Source organism: Fragaria vesca, linkage group LG2 (assembly GCF_000184155.1).
Source record: "Fragaria vesca subsp. vesca linkage group LG2, FraVesHawaii_1.0, whole genome shotgun sequence".
In the NCBI taxonomy this organism is placed as follows: domain Eukaryota; kingdom Viridiplantae; phylum Streptophyta; class Magnoliopsida; order Rosales; family Rosaceae; genus Fragaria; species Fragaria vesca.
The window spans coordinates 22294743-22314332 of record NC_020492.1 but is presented as its reverse complement, the minus strand read 5'-3'; the positions used below and the strand labels follow the sequence as shown (position 1 = coordinate 22314332).

General features: G+C 39.4%; 5 protein-coding genes across 5 annotated transcripts in view; 3 read left to right on the top strand and 2 right to left on the bottom strand.

Moving 5' to 3' along the window:
• The window catches only part of LOC101312889 (group 2 truncated hemoglobin YjbI-like), a 771661-nt gene that overhangs the window by 570821 nt on the left and 181250 nt on the right, over nucleotides 1-19590 (top strand). The gene's annotated exons all lie outside the window — the stretch shown is intronic.
• LOC101294329 (pentatricopeptide repeat-containing protein At5g10690-like) lies at nucleotides 900-4645 on the top strand. Its single transcript, XM_004291187.1, has 12 exons — nucleotides 900-1066; nucleotides 1162-1344; nucleotides 1416-1548; nucleotides 1654-1751; nucleotides 1892-2053; nucleotides 2162-2230; nucleotides 2417-2552; nucleotides 2776-3008; nucleotides 3312-3389; nucleotides 3768-3836; nucleotides 4024-4200; nucleotides 4314-4645. Exons 1-12 carry the CDS (start codon nucleotides 920-922, stop codon nucleotides 4575-4577), a joined length of 1749 nt encoding a protein of 582 aa, XP_004291235.1. The 5' UTR covers nucleotides 900-919; the 3' UTR covers nucleotides 4578-4645.
• Nucleotides 4858-6606, top strand: LOC101311152 (39S ribosomal protein L28, mitochondrial-like). The gene is made up of 2 exons (XM_004291245.1): nucleotides 4858-5149; nucleotides 5852-6606. The coding sequence occupies exons 1-2, from the start codon at nucleotides 4950-4952 to the stop codon at nucleotides 6315-6317; spliced, it is 666 nt and encodes a 221-aa protein (XP_004291293.1). The 5' UTR covers nucleotides 4858-4949; the 3' UTR covers nucleotides 6318-6606.
• Nucleotides 10292-11630, bottom strand: LOC101308926 (probable sarcosine oxidase-like). The gene has a single exon (XM_004291237.1). The coding sequence runs from the start codon at nucleotides 11527-11529 to the stop codon at nucleotides 10321-10323; it is 1209 nt and encodes a 402-aa protein (XP_004291285.1). The 5' UTR covers nucleotides 11530-11630; the 3' UTR covers nucleotides 10292-10320.
• Nucleotides 14920-17112, bottom strand: LOC101311653 (probable rhamnose biosynthetic enzyme 1-like). Its single transcript, XM_004292827.1, has 2 exons — nucleotides 15574-17112; nucleotides 14920-15363 (listed from the first exon to the last, which is right to left on the bottom strand). The coding sequence occupies exons 1-2, from the start codon at nucleotides 17110-17112 to the stop codon at nucleotides 14920-14922; spliced, it is 1983 nt and encodes a 660-aa protein (XP_004292875.1).

Genomic DNA, 19590 nt, shown 5'->3' with positions numbered 1-19590 from the left:
CAAGCATGGAGCTCGATCAAAAAGTTGATAATGATGTCTTGTTTTCTATAGGCATGAACCTGAAACAAAAGAAGTGAATGATGCCATATGTGGACGGGTTAAGGTAAAATGAGGTTCGTTTTAAGGTTACACGGAACTTTAAGTATAAAAATCGTATGTATGTTGTTTCAAATAGGTCGTACATTAAAAGAATTTGAGAGCGTACAACCTATTTGAGACAATATACATACTAATTATGATTCCGGTGATCATGATTCCGGTGATGAAGTGTTAATAAGTTGGTGGACAGGCTTAGTTTCTTTGCAACGAGACTATCAGTTTAGTAAAGGGAACATACAAGGTCTTACTTAGTTGCTTGCCTGACATGCGGGCATATGTTTTCAAATATTTAACAAAGTGCCTTTTTGTTTTACAAGATTGCTCTCCATTTTCACTAGTTGTTTTTCAACTCAATTTCATTTGTCTGTTATGCAGACGAATGTTGTCTTATCACACTTACCTATGCTATGATTTGCCTGATACGTACAAGAGAAACCGAATCTTAAAAAGTAAAGCTATAGTGAAAAGATGAGGATTCAATCATATGATCACATTGTCCATTTAGTCAAACACAACAACTAGACAAACCATAAACTGTAAGAAACACAAAAATCTTAACTGGACAAGTCACGTGACATGTGAAAATTCTTTTATACACGACGCGTAAATATAAACTGTGTAACGTCAATCATTCATATTGGGCATGCTTGGGCCGGGCCTCAGTGACAGATATGAGATCATTGGGCCTGTATGGCAGCGGAAGCCCATAAGAGTCCACCACAACTACTTTACCCGCCAAAGAAGTCCGTCCGAGACTGACACAGACGTTATCCGCAGGATGGCCGATGGTTAGCTCTCTCACCCTTTTTCACCACAAACAATGCAAACCTTGCCGCTCTCCTCCGCCGTCTGCTCCTATTTTCCGATACGACGCCGTCGAATCACCACCGCCTCCCCCCGCCATTCCAACCTCAAGCGTCTCACCTCCCGCGTCGTCCAGCTCACTCGCCGCAGACAGCTCCACCAGGTCTCCTCCCTCCTCCTCTTCTTCTTCTTCTTCTTCTTCTTTTTTTTTTTGGATTTTTAATTTATTTATTTTTGTTATGATTTTGATTTCTGCAGATAATGGAGGAGATAGAGATAGCAAAAGGAAGATACGGGAAGCTGAATACTATAGTGATGAATGCGGTGGTGGAGGCGTGTGTCCACTGCGGCGATATCGACTCTGCGCTTAAGGTGTTCGACGAAATGTCTAAGCCAGGGAGCTGCGGCGTTGATACCGTCACCTACGCCACTCTTTTGAAGGTACTATTTCTCTCCTGTTTAGATTGAAATTGGATGCCATCAGGATTTGATAATGTGTTTTTGTTACAAAGGGATTGGGCGTTGCGAGAAGAATCGACGAGGCATTTGAAGTGCTTGAATCCGTGGAACGCGGTGTTGCTGTGGGCAGTCCAAAGCTATCAGCGCCTCTTATATTTGGACTGCTCAATGCTTTAGTTGAAGCAGGTTAGTAACAATGTGGCACATTTCAATGTTGTGGTTCATTGGTACGGTCTGTTTTATGTTTCTCATGAATGTTACATGTGCTGCTTGCATGTTGCTGTAGTGCAGGAGATTTGCGCCGAGCTAATGGGCTTCTTGCAAGGTATGGTTTTCTCCTTAGAGAAGGCGGCAGTCTTTCGCTCACAGTCTACAACTTATTAATGAAGGTTCTCTTCTGATCTATTTGTAATTCTTTTAGGACAAGTCAGAGTTTGAGTTATTTTTTTCCATTTTCAAGAACTGAGCTACATAAATTTGAATCTAATATGAAGCTGTTGCTTAACGGTTTGCTGGTTCTGATTTTCAGGGTTGTATTAATTCAGGCCTTCCTCAGGGTGCGATAGAAATGCATGACGAAATAATACATCTAGGGTTGAAGCCTGATAGGCTCACGTATAATACTCTAATATCTGCATGTGTAAAAGCTGGGAAGTTGGATGCCGCAATGCAATACTTTGAGGAAATGAAGGTCCCAAGCTATATGAAAGGCCAGTTTAGAGCCTGTGTATAATATTCTTATAGTTTTAGTTTGTCGGCTGCATCAAGGAATTTACTGAAATAATGTTCTGTTTTGTAGGATGAAGCGCAGAAATCTAGTGATGCTGGTCTCTTCCCTGATGTCATCACTTATAGTACATTACTTAAGGTATGCATATTTTTCTTCCAATTACTTTAATGAAGTTATATGAAAATTCATTCACTGGAACCAGCTGGATTTTTGTCCCCTTCCCCCTCCATTGAGGAATTGGCACCTTTGCCATCTTTTGTTGGCGAATAACAAGTTCCTGTTATCAAGCGAACTGTGATATTTTGTGTTGATCTTCTTTGGCAGGGTTTTAGGGACACCAAAGATATCCTTATGGTTCATAAGATTGTTTCAGAAATGAAAACATATATTGGTTTCTCAATTGATCGAACAGCATATACGGCGGCAATTGATGCTTTTCTAAATTGTGACGCAATAAAGGGTATGTCGTACACGAAACGATTTAAGTTGCCAATATATTCTTATGCCTTCTGAGTTTGAAATGACACACACCATTGTACACTACACCAATTATTCTGCTCAGTTGCTGGACTAGTTTTGTGCTTTTGCTTATAACCTATAGAAAAATGCTGCGTTTCTGAGATGTTAAAATTTGAAACTACTGCTGCTTCTGCTCCTAATAAGAAATCTTATCTTTTGCTTAGGTGCTTTATGTATTTTCGGAGAAGTATTAAAGCAGGCTGGTGGAAATCCAGAGTTGCGACCAAAACCTCACCTCTATCTTTCCTTGATGCGTGCCTTTGCTGTTAGAGGAGATTATGGCATAGTAAAGAGTCTGCATAAGCACATGTGGCTAGATACTGCTGGAACTATCTACCCGATGATTCATGAAGAAGCTGATCATCTTGTAATGGAGTCAGCTTTGAATGATGGGCAGGTAGAATAGGAACTCCACTATAGTCTTCTTCAATGGGGTGTTACTGCATAAGTCTCTTTCATTTCCTGATTAGTGATTACCTGAATGATGTATGAGCCATTTGGATGCTAGTTTTTAAATCCAGTTACTTAACAGGATGAAGAGCCTAACTTTAGATTTTGTGTATCTCTTAAGTAGTACTAATAAATGAACACCCATAGTTCAGTCATTGATTAATTTTGCTGCAATGTGATTAGCATGAGAAATTGACTACTATTCGCCATTTTGATGATATTTTCTACTCTTGGTTCTTTTTTCTTTCAGGTAGATTTGGCCAAAAATTACCTTGGAAGCATCATTACAAGGTGGAAGAAAATATCGTGGACAAGTCGAGGAGGCTTGGTAAGAATTTTCTTTTATCTTCCAGGACCTCGTATGAAAGAAAATAGTACTAATATGACCTTTTGTTTGTTGTTGTCTCCTCTGACATTAGAGTACCTGTTGATGATTTAAATTATTGTTAAGTTAAAGATATTCCTAAACATTTTAGGCGAAATCTATGCTCTGCAAGTTCTCTTGACACCTGAAACCAATATTAAGAAACTTGCTTTAAGGATTTTGTCACTTAACTGGCACTTTTTTCATTTAAGTTCAAAACATTTAGTTGAATGTTTGTTTTTAGATTTGTTGGTAGTTTACTTCTATACCTTTCACTTGAGATTGTACCACACTGCAAGTTATTTTTGTCTGCCTAGTATAACTTCTACTAGTATACTGCAGGTAGCTCTACGTATAGAGGCGTTGTTGGGAAACACAAATTCGATATTGACTCCTTATCTACTCCCTCAGGTGCTTATTCCTTAGCCTTTAAAATTGTAGGGAAGATGACCATACATTACCTAATGTTCTAAAAGACCTGGATAATATTCTTTCTGTCTAGGGTACTAGTCTACAATAAATGTTTCTTACTGGATCTACAATACTGAGTGGCTGCAGTTAACTTTTGTTGTCTTTTATTTACACCTTCTGGATTTAGGTATTGGGTAGTGATCCGATTGAGAGTGTGATGATGCCCTTTGAAGCAGCTCGGCCACTTCTTGGGACTGTGAAGTTGAACAAGGTGGCTATGCGTTTCTTTAGAGATTCAGCAGTGCCGATCATAGATGACTGGGGTAACTGCATTGGAGTACTGCACCGTGAAGACTGTAGAGAGGTAATTATTGTGATGTCACAAACTAAATGCTTTTGCAAATTCACCAGAACAAGCACTTTTGTCTCGACAGCCATACATTTCGAGCTAATGCGACTTTGCATACTATTTTGTAGATGGACGCCCCTCTTTCCTCAATGATGAGAAGCCCACCTCCCTGTGCCGTAACAACAACATCGATCAGCCATGTGGTGGATCTAATTGTGAAGCACAGATTTAAATTGGTAGTCATAGTAAACCATAGTTCGTTATTTGGTGGTACCGCAAATTTGAAGGCTGTTGGTGTTTTTACAGCTGACCAACTGTGTAAACTTGTCGCACCAGAATCAGTAACGCCGGGATTAAAACCTTCTTTCTGTAGAAGTTTGTGCTGTGTATGAGATAGACTATATCCTGCCCTTGTAAATACAATTTTGTTATATATATTCTAGTGAAAATATTATCCTCGAGTGTGTGGATTCTGAAATCATGAGATTTTATAAAAAAAAAATAAAAAAAACTTCAAATTTTATTTTGGTTTAACTGAAAGTGACTGAAATTGCCCACAACAAAAAAAAAAAAAAAAAAAATTAAGCACACATACTATGCCGTCATTAATCAGAGCCGTCTATTCTCTATAGAGATGACCTATTTAGCAGGCTCTTCCTTACAACTCGTCAAAACGCACCGTATGCTATATCAGAGTCTGAAAATGAAGTGAAGCCTCAAAATCTCAGAGCTGCAAAACCCTAGGTTTATCGAAGAAGGTGAGAATGGCGCTGAGAGCGAAGGAGATGATGAGGAGCGTGATGAAGAAAGTGGGAGACAAAAACCTAAACCCGCGATTGAAGCAGGAGCTCAAGAAGAACCGATTACCCGACCCGAAAATCGTAATGGGTCGAGCCCAACGTGGTATCTTCGCCGGCCGCCACATCCAATTCGGCAATAACGTCAGCGAAGACGGCGGCAACAAGTTTGTATCTTGCCCCAATTTCTCTTTTTGAATTTTAAGCCCAAAGTTTCAGTCTTTGAGCTCTGGTAGCTTTGCTTTAAAACCCTAGTTTCTTACCAATAATGCTAAAGATCAAGACTTTGGAGGACTAGAGTATTGAAATTAGTGACTTGATTGAATTTGATTTGGTTTGCTGGGTAGTGGGTGCTGTGAGTATTGAAATTAGTGACTTGATTTAATTTGATGTGGTTTGCTGGGTAGTGTGGGTGCTGGGGGTGTTTTTAATTACCAAGATTTATCTTATGTTGAAGTAATGAGTTGTTGAAGTTGGCACTGGTGCTATGGTGTTAGCATTTTGATCATTGCTGATGTAGAAATTGGTATTCTCAAGCTATTGGTGCCAGCTTGAGGTGGGTTTGATCATGAAAAAAAAAAACTACCATGCGTTTGATTTTGTGACTATGAGTAGTTGTTTCTTCTAGATAATGTAGACAAGTGCCTGGAACATGTTAGAGGTTTGTGAGTCGCATACTTGTTTGCTGTTGCCAGGTGACCAGTTCTACATGGTTTTGTGGTTTACTGATTTCTCTATGCATGTTATACTGCATTTGTAAAAGCTGGTGTAGCATATATGTATGCAATTTGAATTTGTTTTGGTCTTTAATCTTGTAAAAGGTTGTAAGAATGTGTTATTGATGAACCATAAATTGTTGTGGTGATTAGGACGAGGAGGCATTGGAAGCCAAATGTGCAGGAGAAGCGGCTCTTCAGTTACATCCTAGACCGCCAGATTCGAGTCAAAGTCACCACCCACGCATTGCGTTGCATAGACAAGGCAGGAGGGATTGATGAGTATTTTCTGAAAACTCCTTACCACAAGATGGACACTGAAATGGGGCTTGTCTGGAAAGCCAAAATTGAAAAGCTTTATGAAGAGGTTGGGCAGACAGGGGGATATGCTTTCCTACAACCTAAAGATGAATCCAAGGTTGAACAGGAGTTTAAAGAACTGAAACTAGATGAGAGGGAGGTCAAGAGACAGATGTATGGTTGGTCGAAGAAATTAAAACAGATTGAAGAACGGAAAGAAAACCAGATCAGTGATAAAGAAGCTCATGAGGAAGGTGCAGGAATAAGTGAAGGAAGCTGTCATGTTGAGGTTCATGAGCAGATGGTTGCAAACTCCTGAGTTGAAATCTTGTACCAGCTTTTGGGATGTTCTCATTTTTGTCAGCCAGACCCATTTCCGGAATTTTAACTCAGGAATTTCAGGGTAATTCAATTCTAGCCATAGCCAGCTGATAAAGCAGAAATTTTTGATCTATTCTGATTGTGAAAATTCAGTTCCTTGGGGTTTTATATACAATTTTGTATCAAATAATTATTATACTATGCTTTCGAATTTTGATGAGCCCGCAATAGACATTTAGCTGCCACTTAGTCGATGAAACAGAAATAACATGTATTCGCTTGCCCACTCTGTTACTGTGTATTGGTCCCATGCCCAATCTTGCTTCCAATCTAGTCTCTGTCAATGTGATTGATCTGTCTCAGCTGAACATGGTGAGCACTGTGATGACTGATGAGGGTTATTTTCATTTTGAATTTCCTCCTCATATTTACCCCTGTAGAACCTGTCATGTTTTTCTGGTAGATGACTCAGGTTCGGCATTCATATACCACATTGATTAATTTATTGATGATGTAGAGTTCAAAGGAGTGGAAGGACAATTACTAGCGCTTCTTCAGATGAGACTGATGATGATCTTGATCGAAAGGCTGATGCTCTCATTGCACGTCTCTTGAAGAGGCGAAGATACACAGCTGACAGAGTCATTCAAACAAAAATAACATGGATGATGGTGGGGTCTTCTTATCGATCTCTCTTCAGAAATAACATGGATGATGACGTGGAATATAATGTCATTTGTTTTTTTTATGAGAGAAAGAAATTAAAAGGAGAAGTCTCTACAACATCTTATACCAAAACGATCAAAATTAAATGCATTAATTCTAGAGTAGGAACTTGCGATTCCAGAGAGTTGGATTTGGGACCTAATGCCCCAAGCTAGCCATTGCATCGGCTACAAAATTTGTTTCCCGAGGGACATATTTAAAGGTGATCGGGGGGCTGGCCTATTGTTAATTAGGTCAATAATAAGCTTAGAATCACCTTTAACTTGGACTCGCCGGATGTCATTGCATAAAGCATGGAACATACCATCTCGAAGAGCACTACATTCAGCAATAGAAACATTGGAGTTACCCACATAACGAGAGCCAGCTAAAATTGGATTGCCCTTATGGTCTCTGATTACAAACCCAGCAACAGCCTTCTTGTTGTGGCAGACAGAACAAGATTACACGGAGGCGGGAGCCATTTGATGAAGGAACTTGCTGGAATGGCAGATCCATTGGAGTTGGTTTTGTAGCCTCCAGCAGTCGGATTATGGCTTCTGTAATCATTACCAGAAGAAGCAACAGCATGCACAACAAAGTTGGGGTTGGGTGTGCATCCTCTAAAAATATAATTGTTTCGGGCCTCCCATAATTTCCAGCAAAGGAGAATGCAGTTTTCAACTGTTTCTTTATCTTTTTCCTTCCTGAACCAGGAAAGAAACCAATCATAGAAAGATGAATAATCAAAAGCATTAGTGCCAGCCATATTCTAAATACTCACAGCAAAAGGGTAGGAGAAGAAGAGGTGGTTTAAGTCCTCCTCCCCTTTGCCACACAAAGTACAAGAAGAGCTAATAGTATTAGAGTAACAAGCTAATCTAGCCCTTGTTTTCAGCCTCCCTCTGGCCAGGAGCCAAGCAAAAATTTTTGCTCTGGGAGGGATATTCAACTTTCAGATGGCATTCATGATTTTAGAATTCGAATGGGGAGAGTAATTATCACATTGCACCCAAGTTACAGACTTGATAGAAAAAAAATACCAGTAGAGGCAAGGCCCTAAACAAACTGGTCATTTGCTTCGATCGATGGGAGGGGAATTCCCAAAATAACATTGACTGTATGAGAATCTAAAACAAAGTTTAATTTATCAATATTCTAGTAATAGTTGGAAATATAGTCATACACAGTTTCATCTAAATTGATAGTCGACCTGCTAGAAATAGAAATAAGATTCAACAAAGGAAAATCATACGCCCAATTTAAAGTCTAAAACTTAATATTTGTACCATTACCATCAATCCATCTCATGCCCTTAGTGATAAGGTCTCTAGAATCTAAGATGCCTTTCCAAGCAAATGAATGGCTAGACTTAGCATTCTGGTCAAAAAAAGAATGCTTCCTAAGATACTTAATTAGCTCTCACAATCTGCACCCACCAGTTGTCTTTATCAGTTAAAACCCTCCAACCTAATTTAGTCAAAACCGCATTATTAAATAAGCGGGTTGGTCTAATACCTAGGCCCCCAATAGCTTTAGGCTTGCAAACATGCTCCCAAGCAACTGGGGGAGAATGACTATCTTGGCCCTAGAAAAAATCTCTCGCTTCTTTATCCATAGCTTTTAGAACTTTGGGAGAGCATTTAAAACATGATAAAACATGGTTTAGAATTGTAGAAAGATTAGTCTTAAGAAAAGTCAACCTACCAGCTCTAGACAGAGTTGCCTTCTTCCAACCTCCAAGCCTATTGGAGATTTTGAGAAGCAGGTCCTTGGTGTTAGAGGGGTCTTTCCAAAAGACAATATTATTTAGGGTAAATATGTAGACTTGTGCTTAATTCCAAGAATATTGGACAAGTTAGTGCGAGTAGCAGTGCTTGTGTTCTTAGAGAAATAAAGGGAAGACTTATCTAGATTGATTTTCTGACCAGAGGCTGCTGCAAACTTACTGAGAACCTTATTCACATAGCCGGCAGCTTTAGGGGAAGCCCTAGCAAAAATAAGACGGTCATCAGCAAATAACAAATTCGAAACTTTTACCCTTTTTAGGGAGGTAAGCAGGCCAACATGATTTTTAGAACGAGAAGCAATCGAATTGAGATTTCTAATAAGAGGTTCCATGCATAAGATGAAAATATAGGGAGAGAGAGGGTCTCCCTGTCTAATGCCTCGAGAGGGAGAGAAATTCCCTTCTTGCTTTCCATTGATGAGAACTGAAAAACTAACAGAAGTAATGCATTCCATAATTAGATTAATCCATTTGTCACATAAACCAAACCTAATCAAACAATGCTTAATATAATTCCAATCCAAATAATCATAAGCTTTCTCCAAGTCCAGCTTAATAGTTATTGAACCTGTATTAGCTTTTTTCCTGTTGAAAGAGGAGAACAACTCATGCGCAATTAAGATATAATGTCATTTGTTGCCTACTTCCTAATACTCTGTCTTTATTCTATGCCCGCTGACGTCGCTGCTAATTGCATCTTCCTTCTCAGTGTTACCAACTCAGTCACCAGAGGCAACATTCAGGTTCCATTTCCTCCTGAAAATTACCATATGATCACTTGCAGGCTCACAGCACATCAAAGTTTATACCAACTCAGTCTACATGCTGGTACAGAATTGATTGGTTTTGTTGTTATGATTTGAGGAACAGTAATTCATTTGAGCAAACGGAAGTATTATTACTCTGATACTACACAGGAAAATCACAGATCACTCTGATATGAAATCAATGGCCATGGATTAGTTACATACACAACACAAATGTAGTGATTACATACACAAATGTCACTCTGACATTTTCTTGAGAAATTCTTCGGTGCGACGGCCGTGCCACGTGGCCGTGCGACCGGCCGACGGTCGTGCGACACGTGTTTTTTGTTTTTTTTCACAGCACCGCTGTGTTCTCCTCCGGCGAAGCTTCTTCTGCCTTTCTCTGGAGAATCTTGGCTCGTCGGAGCTCCGGGAGCGAATGGAGGGGAGAGGAGAGGGATCCTGAGAGGTGGAGAGGAAGAAGAAGGCGGAGAGAGGAGGAGTAGGGTTTCGGAGGGTGTGGCGGTCGCGGAATTTGGGCTGGAAATGAGGGAGAGCAGCGGAGGAGAATCTGCGTCGTGGTTGGCGATGGTTTCAGCCGGCGAGGGTGAAGAAAAAACAGAAGAAGCTTCGCCGGAGGAGAACGCAGCGGCTGCTGTGAAAAAAAAACAAAAAACACGTGTCGCACGGCCGTCGGCGGGTCGCACCGAAGTATTTCTCCATTTTCTTACATACACAACACAAAAGTAGTGATTAATTTATAGGTAATCTTTAACATTGCCTTGAGGATTCTCTTGAAACCTTGCTGTCCTAAAGTGCTTTAGCTCCACTCCTTTAGCTTCTCCACTAAGTGCAAGGTCAGCCAATACCCTCCCCACCACCGGAGACAGCTTGAACCCGTGACCGGAAAACCCGCCTCCGATCACCACATCCTTCCCGAACTCACCTCCAATGAAATCAATAATAAAATCCTCATCTGGGGTCATGGAGTACATACACAACTGAGTAGCAACCGGCCCTCCGGAGTCAACCACGCCGGAGAATGTACTCTCTATCCACTCCTTCAACGGAGCTAGCGGGTTCCCGGGTCCCCACGGCCTCTTATCCGGGTCACACGGGTACCCGCCATGCACCGCAACCTTGATCAAACCCGGATACTCCAATGAGGGTGTACCATAGACATATGGAACCCCATAGCTTGCAAAAGTGGGGAAGTCACCTCCAATGGCAAAACCAGCTTCATGGCCCTCCTTGATCCTCCAATAACACACAGCGGTCTCCAAGGGCTGTATAGGCAGTTCAAACCCACCAACCGTTTTAACTAACTTCTTAGTCCAAGCCCCAACTGTCACCACACACTTCTTACCCCAAAACCTCTCTCCATTATTTCCAACCCCAACCCAAACCCCTCCCCTCACTTCATCTCTCTTTATCTCCACCACCTCCATGTTGTCCCTCAATACGGCGCCGTTTTGTAATGCCAGCGTTTGGAACATCGACACCGCCTTTGTCGGCTTTATCACACCGCCGTGCTCCGTAGCCACGCCCACCCACCCTTCCGGTAGGTTGATCCGACCCGAGTACTCCTGCTCCACCTGCTCCCGGTTCAGCAGCCGGTAACCTATCTCATTCTTAAGGCAGCTCCTAACAATTGTCTGGAGAGTTTTGTTGCTTTCGTGGCCCATGTCGAAGTGCTCGGCCTTGAAATAGACATTGTAGCCGATCTCTGACTGTGCTTCTAGCCATAGCTTGTAGGACTCGAGTACGAGAGGACCGTAGTAGTCCTCTGGATACGTAGCCCTGATAGTCCGGGACTCTCCATGGGACGAGCCTCGGTGGTGAAGGAAGTCGAATTGCTCGAGCAGGAGGGTCTTGTGGCCGCGCTTGGCAGTCTGGTAGGCGGTGGAGCTGCCCATGATCCCGGCACCGACTACTATGACGTCGAACTCGTGGCCAAAAGATTCCATCTCCGTTTTTTTGCGTGGAAGAGGACAGAGGATGACAGTTGAAGTGAGTTGGCTCTGGGACTGGGATTGCCACTTGGTTTGAGGTTTGGGATCTGTGACTTCGGAGTGAGTGTGTGACAAAGCTAGCTCTGTTTTTAACATGGAAGAGTCTCGAAAGGCGTCACTGTTTTTTCCAAATTTACGATATTGACCAGTGTTCTCTAGTGACGCCTGGTTTGCATGCAGTTAAAGACGTAGATAGACCAGACACGTACTAGTGAGTTTGTTACTACAGGAAAACCCTAGTGAAAACTAGAACATTGTAGCTATTATAAACAAGATTACATTGTGTGCTTGTATGCCGTGGTGCGTGTATAAGAAAGTTGTGTAAAATAAAATGAGGTGCCCAAATATAAGTTTGATGCGGATCCAATCATCACATGTGTGGGATGATATGAATTGCATATAAGACAAATGTAATGTGATCATTATGTTGTAGGAATCGTGTCATCGAGAATATCAAATGTGTAATTATATCTTTGTTGATCACGCCCAATGATACCCATGCCACTTTACTTCTCCTAATTTTGTAAGGAGGGATTCGAACTGAATGATCGAGCTCATTACGATGACAAGAACAACAATGTGGAAAAAGAAATTGAAACTTTAAAATCAGAAAAAAAAATACTCGAGTACGACGACTCTATTTGTTAAGAAAATTTCATAAATGATCAAATACGTACTATGAAAATAATAGCATAGTGAGATATATATATATATATTTTCTTAGTTTTAATGGACATACGCAATCAATCATTAAGTTTGCTTTATATATATATAACTATGTAACAAATCTTAATCATGCATGCTAATATATGTGCGAATGGGAAATTAATATGCCAACCAGCAGCGACTGCTGGTCAGCCGGACCACCTAGTAGCAGCCGGCCACGCGACAAAAGCAGTGGGCCCCACACGTCTGCACAGACGCGGGACCCGCTGTTTTTGCCGCGTGGCGGGCTGCTACTGGGTGATCCGGCTGACTAGCAGCCGCTGCTGGTTGGCAAATCCGGATCCGTGAGAATGGGATATATTTTGGAGTGAACTCCAACCAATTCGAAGTTGATCCAATGATGCCACATGTGACCATGAACTTTGAGAATGGAGAGCCTCCCTTCTTTTTCCTTCATATTCCATTTGCAATGTATATGAACTAGGGCTGCCACTCGGTCGGTTCGAATCGGTAATGGGCGTTACCAACTTTAAAACCAAAGCTTTCGGTAATGAAATATGACTTTCAATTACCAAACCAAAAACTTCGGTATGAGATAAATCTTACCAACTTCGGATGTCGGTTTTTCGGTATTACCAAACTTCACAACAAATATATTTTCAAAATATAACAAAACAATACAAAACTATAAAATTTAAATATCACTTGAGTTTCTATAGTCTGATAATACATATACAAAAGATAATTATTTCAGTACACATTATCGAGTATGATTTAATTTCTACCGAAATAGTCAGGATGTAAATGTTTCCAAATTTTTATATGAACAAGTTATGTGTCATCTATGTGAAAGTATGTGTGTAGAAGAGTCGACCAAAATAAGTCACATAAGGGCAGTAAAACTTTTTCATGTAATAAGTGACGTTAAATTATGGTTGACCGCTTTGATCAAGACCCGAGCATTATTGAGTACAATTGAATTTTCTATCATAATTGTATTATACTATAATGATCACATTAGACGGTAGAATTTTAATTTTGTGAATTGTAATCATTGGAACCACAACATGCCTGGTAATGTGGTATAACTTATTTAGTAAGTTATATGCATATGTACATCTTTGTGAACCAACTACAAAGAGGAAGCAAAATTTTCAAAAACCTTGTGAACTATGATGTGATCAATATAGTGAAATACGACTATGGTAGAAAAATTAGGTATTTTTGATAATGTTTTGGCCTTGATCAAGGCGGCTAATCCTATTTACATTTATGCTTCCTATAGGGAGCCCTATCATCAAGAGAGGTAAAAACATTCCTAAATTTTTACATGGGCGGTTACATGTCATCTAAGGGGGTTTGTCTATGTGTGTGTGTGATGAATCGACTAAGACGGGTAGGTAAGAGCGTTTTTATATAACAAGTAACATTGAATTAAAGTTGATCGCTTTAATTGAGACCCGAATGCTACCAAGTATAGTTGAATTTTTCTATTCATTGTCTTGTTTTTTACTAAATAGTATATACAATTGAAAACGTGAGATAAGATTATTAGTCTGTGTGTTTTTAGAAATATAAGTCTTTAAATAATTAGAATTTCGGTAAATTCAGTATTTACCAAAAACCAAACCAACTTTTTCGGTATTTCTCGGTTTTGATTTTTTTTATTTCAATTACCAAAATTTGGTTTATCAACTCATTAATTTTCGATCGGTTTTCAATCAGTTTGGTATTTACCAAACCAAGTGACAGCCCTAACATGAACCATTGAAATTGACTGAAGAGAAACGTGGGGTTTTGGTTTGGGTTGTGATAGGTGGAATATTTTATTCTCTTTGTTCAGGTCACCATCCATTATATCATGTGCAGTTCACCAGTGCTTGTTTTATATAATGGCTTTACGGCTTTACCTATTCATTAGTCTCTGCTAGTGCTAAGAAAAGCCAATAAGGTCGTCTATCATACTCATAATAAACATATGCCTGCAAGTGCCTGCGTTGTGCCACTTGCAGATCGATTGTGCCTGCGCGCGTTGTTCCACTTGCAGATCGATTTTGAATGATTAAGGTCAAGCGTATACTTGTTGGCAGGAACGTACAGTTGAAGTAAGGTATCTGTTTTTGTCAATCATGTCGATGTGCTCTCTTCTATTGAGGTTGTGATAGTAGCGACGACACCAAAATCTTCACGATTGTTGGTTTGGTATTCTGGTTCATTGGTCTTGTGGTTCATTTAATTTGGCCAACAATGAGGTTGGGGACTTGAGTTCTTCATTGGCCACCGTCTTTTTTGACATAATGCTGAAAGTGATCCTTGAGCCTGAAGTCCTAAACAACTAGCTTGCTGCTATATATGTTATAGAAATTTTGTAGTTAAGCAACCTGATATGTTAATAAGCCAACACCAGGTCGATCATTATCTGATCATCTGAGAGTTGTCACTAGCTTCTTCTTTAGCTTTAAAAAACATAAAAGTTCTCACCAAATTACTCGTAACAGTAAGATCGATTTCAATGAAAAACATCTGTCTTGATATATATAGTGATCGAAGTAAACGAGTTCTTTGTAGATATATGCAGAATTATATTTAATGAAAGATATAAAAACAGCAAAACTTTCATTCTGCAGCTGAAAGGTGTAGGTACAGAGTGTACTTGTCAACTAAAATGACAGGGAATCTTCAAGTCTTCTTGTTAGCCTCGAAGACAAATTTTTTGACAGAATCTTTGATGGACAACAATTCAGGAAACTCCCTTTTCAGCTTTGAAGCATCCAATTCATTGTTACTCCTTGGTGCTACAATCACCTTGGCTTGTTCTTCCAGGTCAAAATTTTGCCACTTGAACTTAGGGTCAATGTAATCCCTATACATCTCTAGAATCTCATTGTGGCTTATGACTCCTGGGTTGGTGAAGTTCCATATCCCTCTGCAGTTTCTCTTGGCCATTTCAATGGAAATTGGCAAGAGCTCATCTAGCACGGTCATACTATTGGGTATGTTCACCACTTTGTTGTAACGCGAGATCTTCGTGATGAAGTTTCTTGGGTTGCTGAGGTCTGATGAAATCGGCATTCTAACTCTCAGAGTGCATACATTGTCATATTCCCTTAACAACTCCTCAACCTGCACAATTTACCATATATGTTCTTTGTAATATATGTATCTTTGTCATGTATGGATGATAACTTGTCCCTTGTCAAACTTTCTGATATGTTATATTGCCACTGTTGTTTGTGATATATGCATCTTGATCATGTTTGAATAATAGCCAAACCTTGAACTATGATCATTAATAGAACTAAAAATAAAAGAGAACAAGTTTGAGCTTGTTACCATGGCTTTGGTCTTGGAATAGAATGAACCAATGAAATTAGGCTTGTCCTCCTCCTTGAATCCTTTGCCTGATCCTTGACGATGATCCTTGTCATACTCAAATATGCAGCCGGTTGCGAAATTCATCATTAACAAACTTTGTTCCTTACAAACATCAGCCAAAGTTAGTGTCCCAGCTACATTAGTCCTAATTGTTTCAGTCTTGTGTGACTCGCACCAATCAACATTAGGCCGTCCAGTAAGTCCAGCTGCATTGAAAACATGGGTTGGTTGTGCTCTGGTTATATCCTCTAGCAAAGACTTCTTATCTTCCAGTTTGCCCTTCCCATACTCATATTCAATCCCTCCATCCTTACAAAGCTTCCCCAATAACCCTCCTATCCAACCAGTCCTTCCATATATCAAGAATTTCAATTCGCCACTGTTACTAATGTCACTGCATGATCTAGTCATCCTGGTGTAGCCGTATTGGAAGAACCAAGACTCATCGTTACAGTGATTGATCACAGAAATACTCGGGTGCGGCCGCAGTGCAGCATCCACATTGCCCCACCAATTAGGGTTCTTAGTGTACCAATCCATTGTCAGCTTCAGCCCCCTTTCCCAATTAGTCTTCACCTCCCAACCCAAATTCTTTAGCTTTTGATCATCCAAGAAGTACCTTTGGTCATTAAAAGGCCTGTCTTGAACAAAATCTATAGCTTCCTTTGGATCCAAACCAAACATCTTGCAAATATCTTCTGCCACATCTATGACTGACCTTTCCTTTTTGGTACCAATGTTATACACATGTCCAATTACCCCCTTATGAAGAATCACATCAAATGCTTCAGCAACATCGTCACAATACAAATAGCTTCGAACATTTGATCCATTTCCATGAATCGGCAGCTTCTCGCCTTTCATTGCAAGTAGTATGAATTTTGGGATAAGCTTTTCGGGGTATTGATGAGGCCCATAGACATTGTTACCTCTAGTTGTTATTGTTGGCAAGTCATAGGATCTGTGATATGCCATGACTAACATTTCAGCCCCGGCTTTCGTGGCAGAGTAAGGATTCGTAGGGAGGAGTTGAGAGGCCTCAGGATTTCCAATGTCAGAACCCATATCAGTCTCACCATAAACCTCATCAGTACTAACATGGATGAACCTCTTGATTCTCTTTGTGACCTTGCAAGCTTCAAGAAGCACATGGGTGCCATAGACATTGTTGTTTGTGAACTCAAATGAGTTCCCAAATGAATTGTCGACATGAGTCTGTGCGGCAAAGTGCATAATGGTGTCAATCTCCTCGACCATCAAGAGGTGATTAACAAGGTCAGCACAAGCAATGTCTCCCTTGATGAATTTGAAATTATGTGAGGCTTTACATGCGTGAAGGTTCTTGAAGCTAGAGCAATAGTCTAGCTTGTCAAGAGCTACAATGTTGTAGTTTGGGTAGTTCTTGATGAGTCTGCTGGTGACATGGCTGCCTATAAATCCTGCGGCACCTGTAATGAGGATGTTCTTTGGTGCATAGGGGGTTGCTTCATGTACCATATTTACAGCCTTCTTTAATATTTCTTAAGCAATATATATCTTCTTCTGAGCTACCACTGAATCATTTATTCAAAACAATATAAGTATCAAGGAAGTAGAAATTAATCATTAATAATCACATCTATGCATCTATTACATCAATGTTTTCATATTATAGCAATCGACAACACTCAATTTTAGCACCTGCATTTTGCATCGTACCAAATTCCAATGGAAACCAATTGCTTTGTTTTATCAAACCCTAAATTCAAACAGGCTCCACAGACTCTTAATCTGCTAGGATCCACTCATGAAGATCAGAATTTCATCCCAAACAATTAACCAATATGAAGAACACATTCATTGTGTTCAAGTTCGCAGTGAAGCATACGATTATCGTAATCTGGAAAAGAAAATGCAGACATTTCTTGCTTTTTACATGGAGAACGATACTTACACGTAATCATAAATAGCTGCAGATTGAGGTGGTATCCATAGACAAATGATCTCGAAGCAAACCAAAGGATGCAGATTAGGCAGTTTTGTTAATCTGTGAAATGAGAAACAATGGAAGATGGGATCAAATTAAGATGCGTAATGGACGCTAGAGGTGAGCATGTCGATCTGTTGGAGGTGTTTAAGGGGGTAATTGGACTCTGACTCACTCTCTTACTTTTGGCAACCTCTTATTATATATGTTACGTGGTGCTTAATCCACTTAATCTTGCAATAAATCTGTTATTTCTACCAACTTATTTAGGAAAGTTTAGTGATATATGTAGGCAGGTGGTGCACCCTAGCCTACAGTGACTTGCCTGTATTGTAACACTAGGTTTTATCTTGGTTTGGAGATGTTTGCATTGATTCGTCGAACCAATTTTGCATAAGTGTGTGGCAAAACGAATTTCTTCTTCTATGAAATATTACACTTGCATGCTTAATTAGATGTGTAATTGGATTTGAATCCAAGCTTTCAAGAAATAGAAAAAGTACAATAAGCAGTATGAGTTTTTATATGGATATATAGATGATCTTGGCTCCTCTTTCATCTCCCTAGCTAGCTCACATTGTTTACATTTTAATATCATAGTCCAATTTATTTTTTTCTATATTGTTTTCTAAAGATCATCATTGTAAGAGAAACTGCAGGATTATGAATGGATGATATATATCATGATAGATAGATATATAATGATTTATAAATGGTGCGTCTATTGTCAATCACCCCATAAACCATTTTACTCATCCCACATATTATTGATTTATTGAAATACCAAAATACCATGATGTAAAATTACAGCAAGGGACAATAAGTTGTTACAAATTACAAATTTTTTTTATCTTTTTCTTTTTTATCTTTTGTTTTGGATGAACACAAATTTCATAACTCTAACCCAAATTTATCATATTCGGTTGTGAGTCTGAAGACAGTAACATTTAACCTGAAGATGAGGTAAACTGTTTGTATTTTTTTTATGATTCGTCTATCTCTTGACTCATAATTTCTCATGTCAACTTTGTATGTAAATCCTCATGGACACTACTGTACCGTATTTATGAACAACATATAGATCAATTTAAGAAATTTAGAAGTATGGAAAGCGTTGATACTAGAGATAATTTAAAAATAAAAATAAAAAATTTAATAAATAACTCACGCACATTACATATGTCTATAAAGTTTGAACCTATGACCTCAAAGTTGTTAGTTAACCTCCTTAACTAACCAGGCTACGGCTCACCGACACTACTATATATACATTTATAGAGATTGTGCATCTTGATATTGACTGATATAAGTTGTTAAATTTGAGAGTTTTTTCTTGTTCTTTAACTTGGATTTATACTTTTATGTGAATTTTTGTTCACTTAGTGATTTTACTTTCCTTGAGCAAATCTGAATTTGATAAAATATACGAAAAGAATGTAGGATGAACAAAGTAAAATTGAGAAAATGGTTTTTTAGGTATTGTTAATAGGTGAACAAAAAATAGACTTACAATTAAAATTATATGAGTGGGGTGTAAATAAAATGTGGGGTGTGCAAAGTGGTTTGTGGGGTCACAATAGACGCACCCTTTATAAAATAGATTTGATAAATGTAAACAGTTTGAATTACTGTGCTAGCTTGTAATTGTATAGAGAGTATTATGTAAAGGATGCATGCCATATATAACGTACTTATCTTGTTCCTAAGTATCTGACCCGGTAGAAGCAACATAAATACGTCATTAATACTTGTCGATTTTCATAGCAGCTAGCATGGACCAAAGTAACAGCAAGGTGCTCGATCTGGCCTCACCCTCTCTATATATGATATGAAAATTTTCTAAACTTTATGGATCGAGAAGCCACAGCTTTCGTCATGACGGCGAAGCGAGATGAGCTTTCTGACTTTCTTCGCCAGCTAGCAGCTATGGTTAATTTTGTATAGCAGTTTACCTTCTCCGGCCGTTTCTGAGTACGTACGTGTGCATGCATGCTTCGTTTTCTAATAAT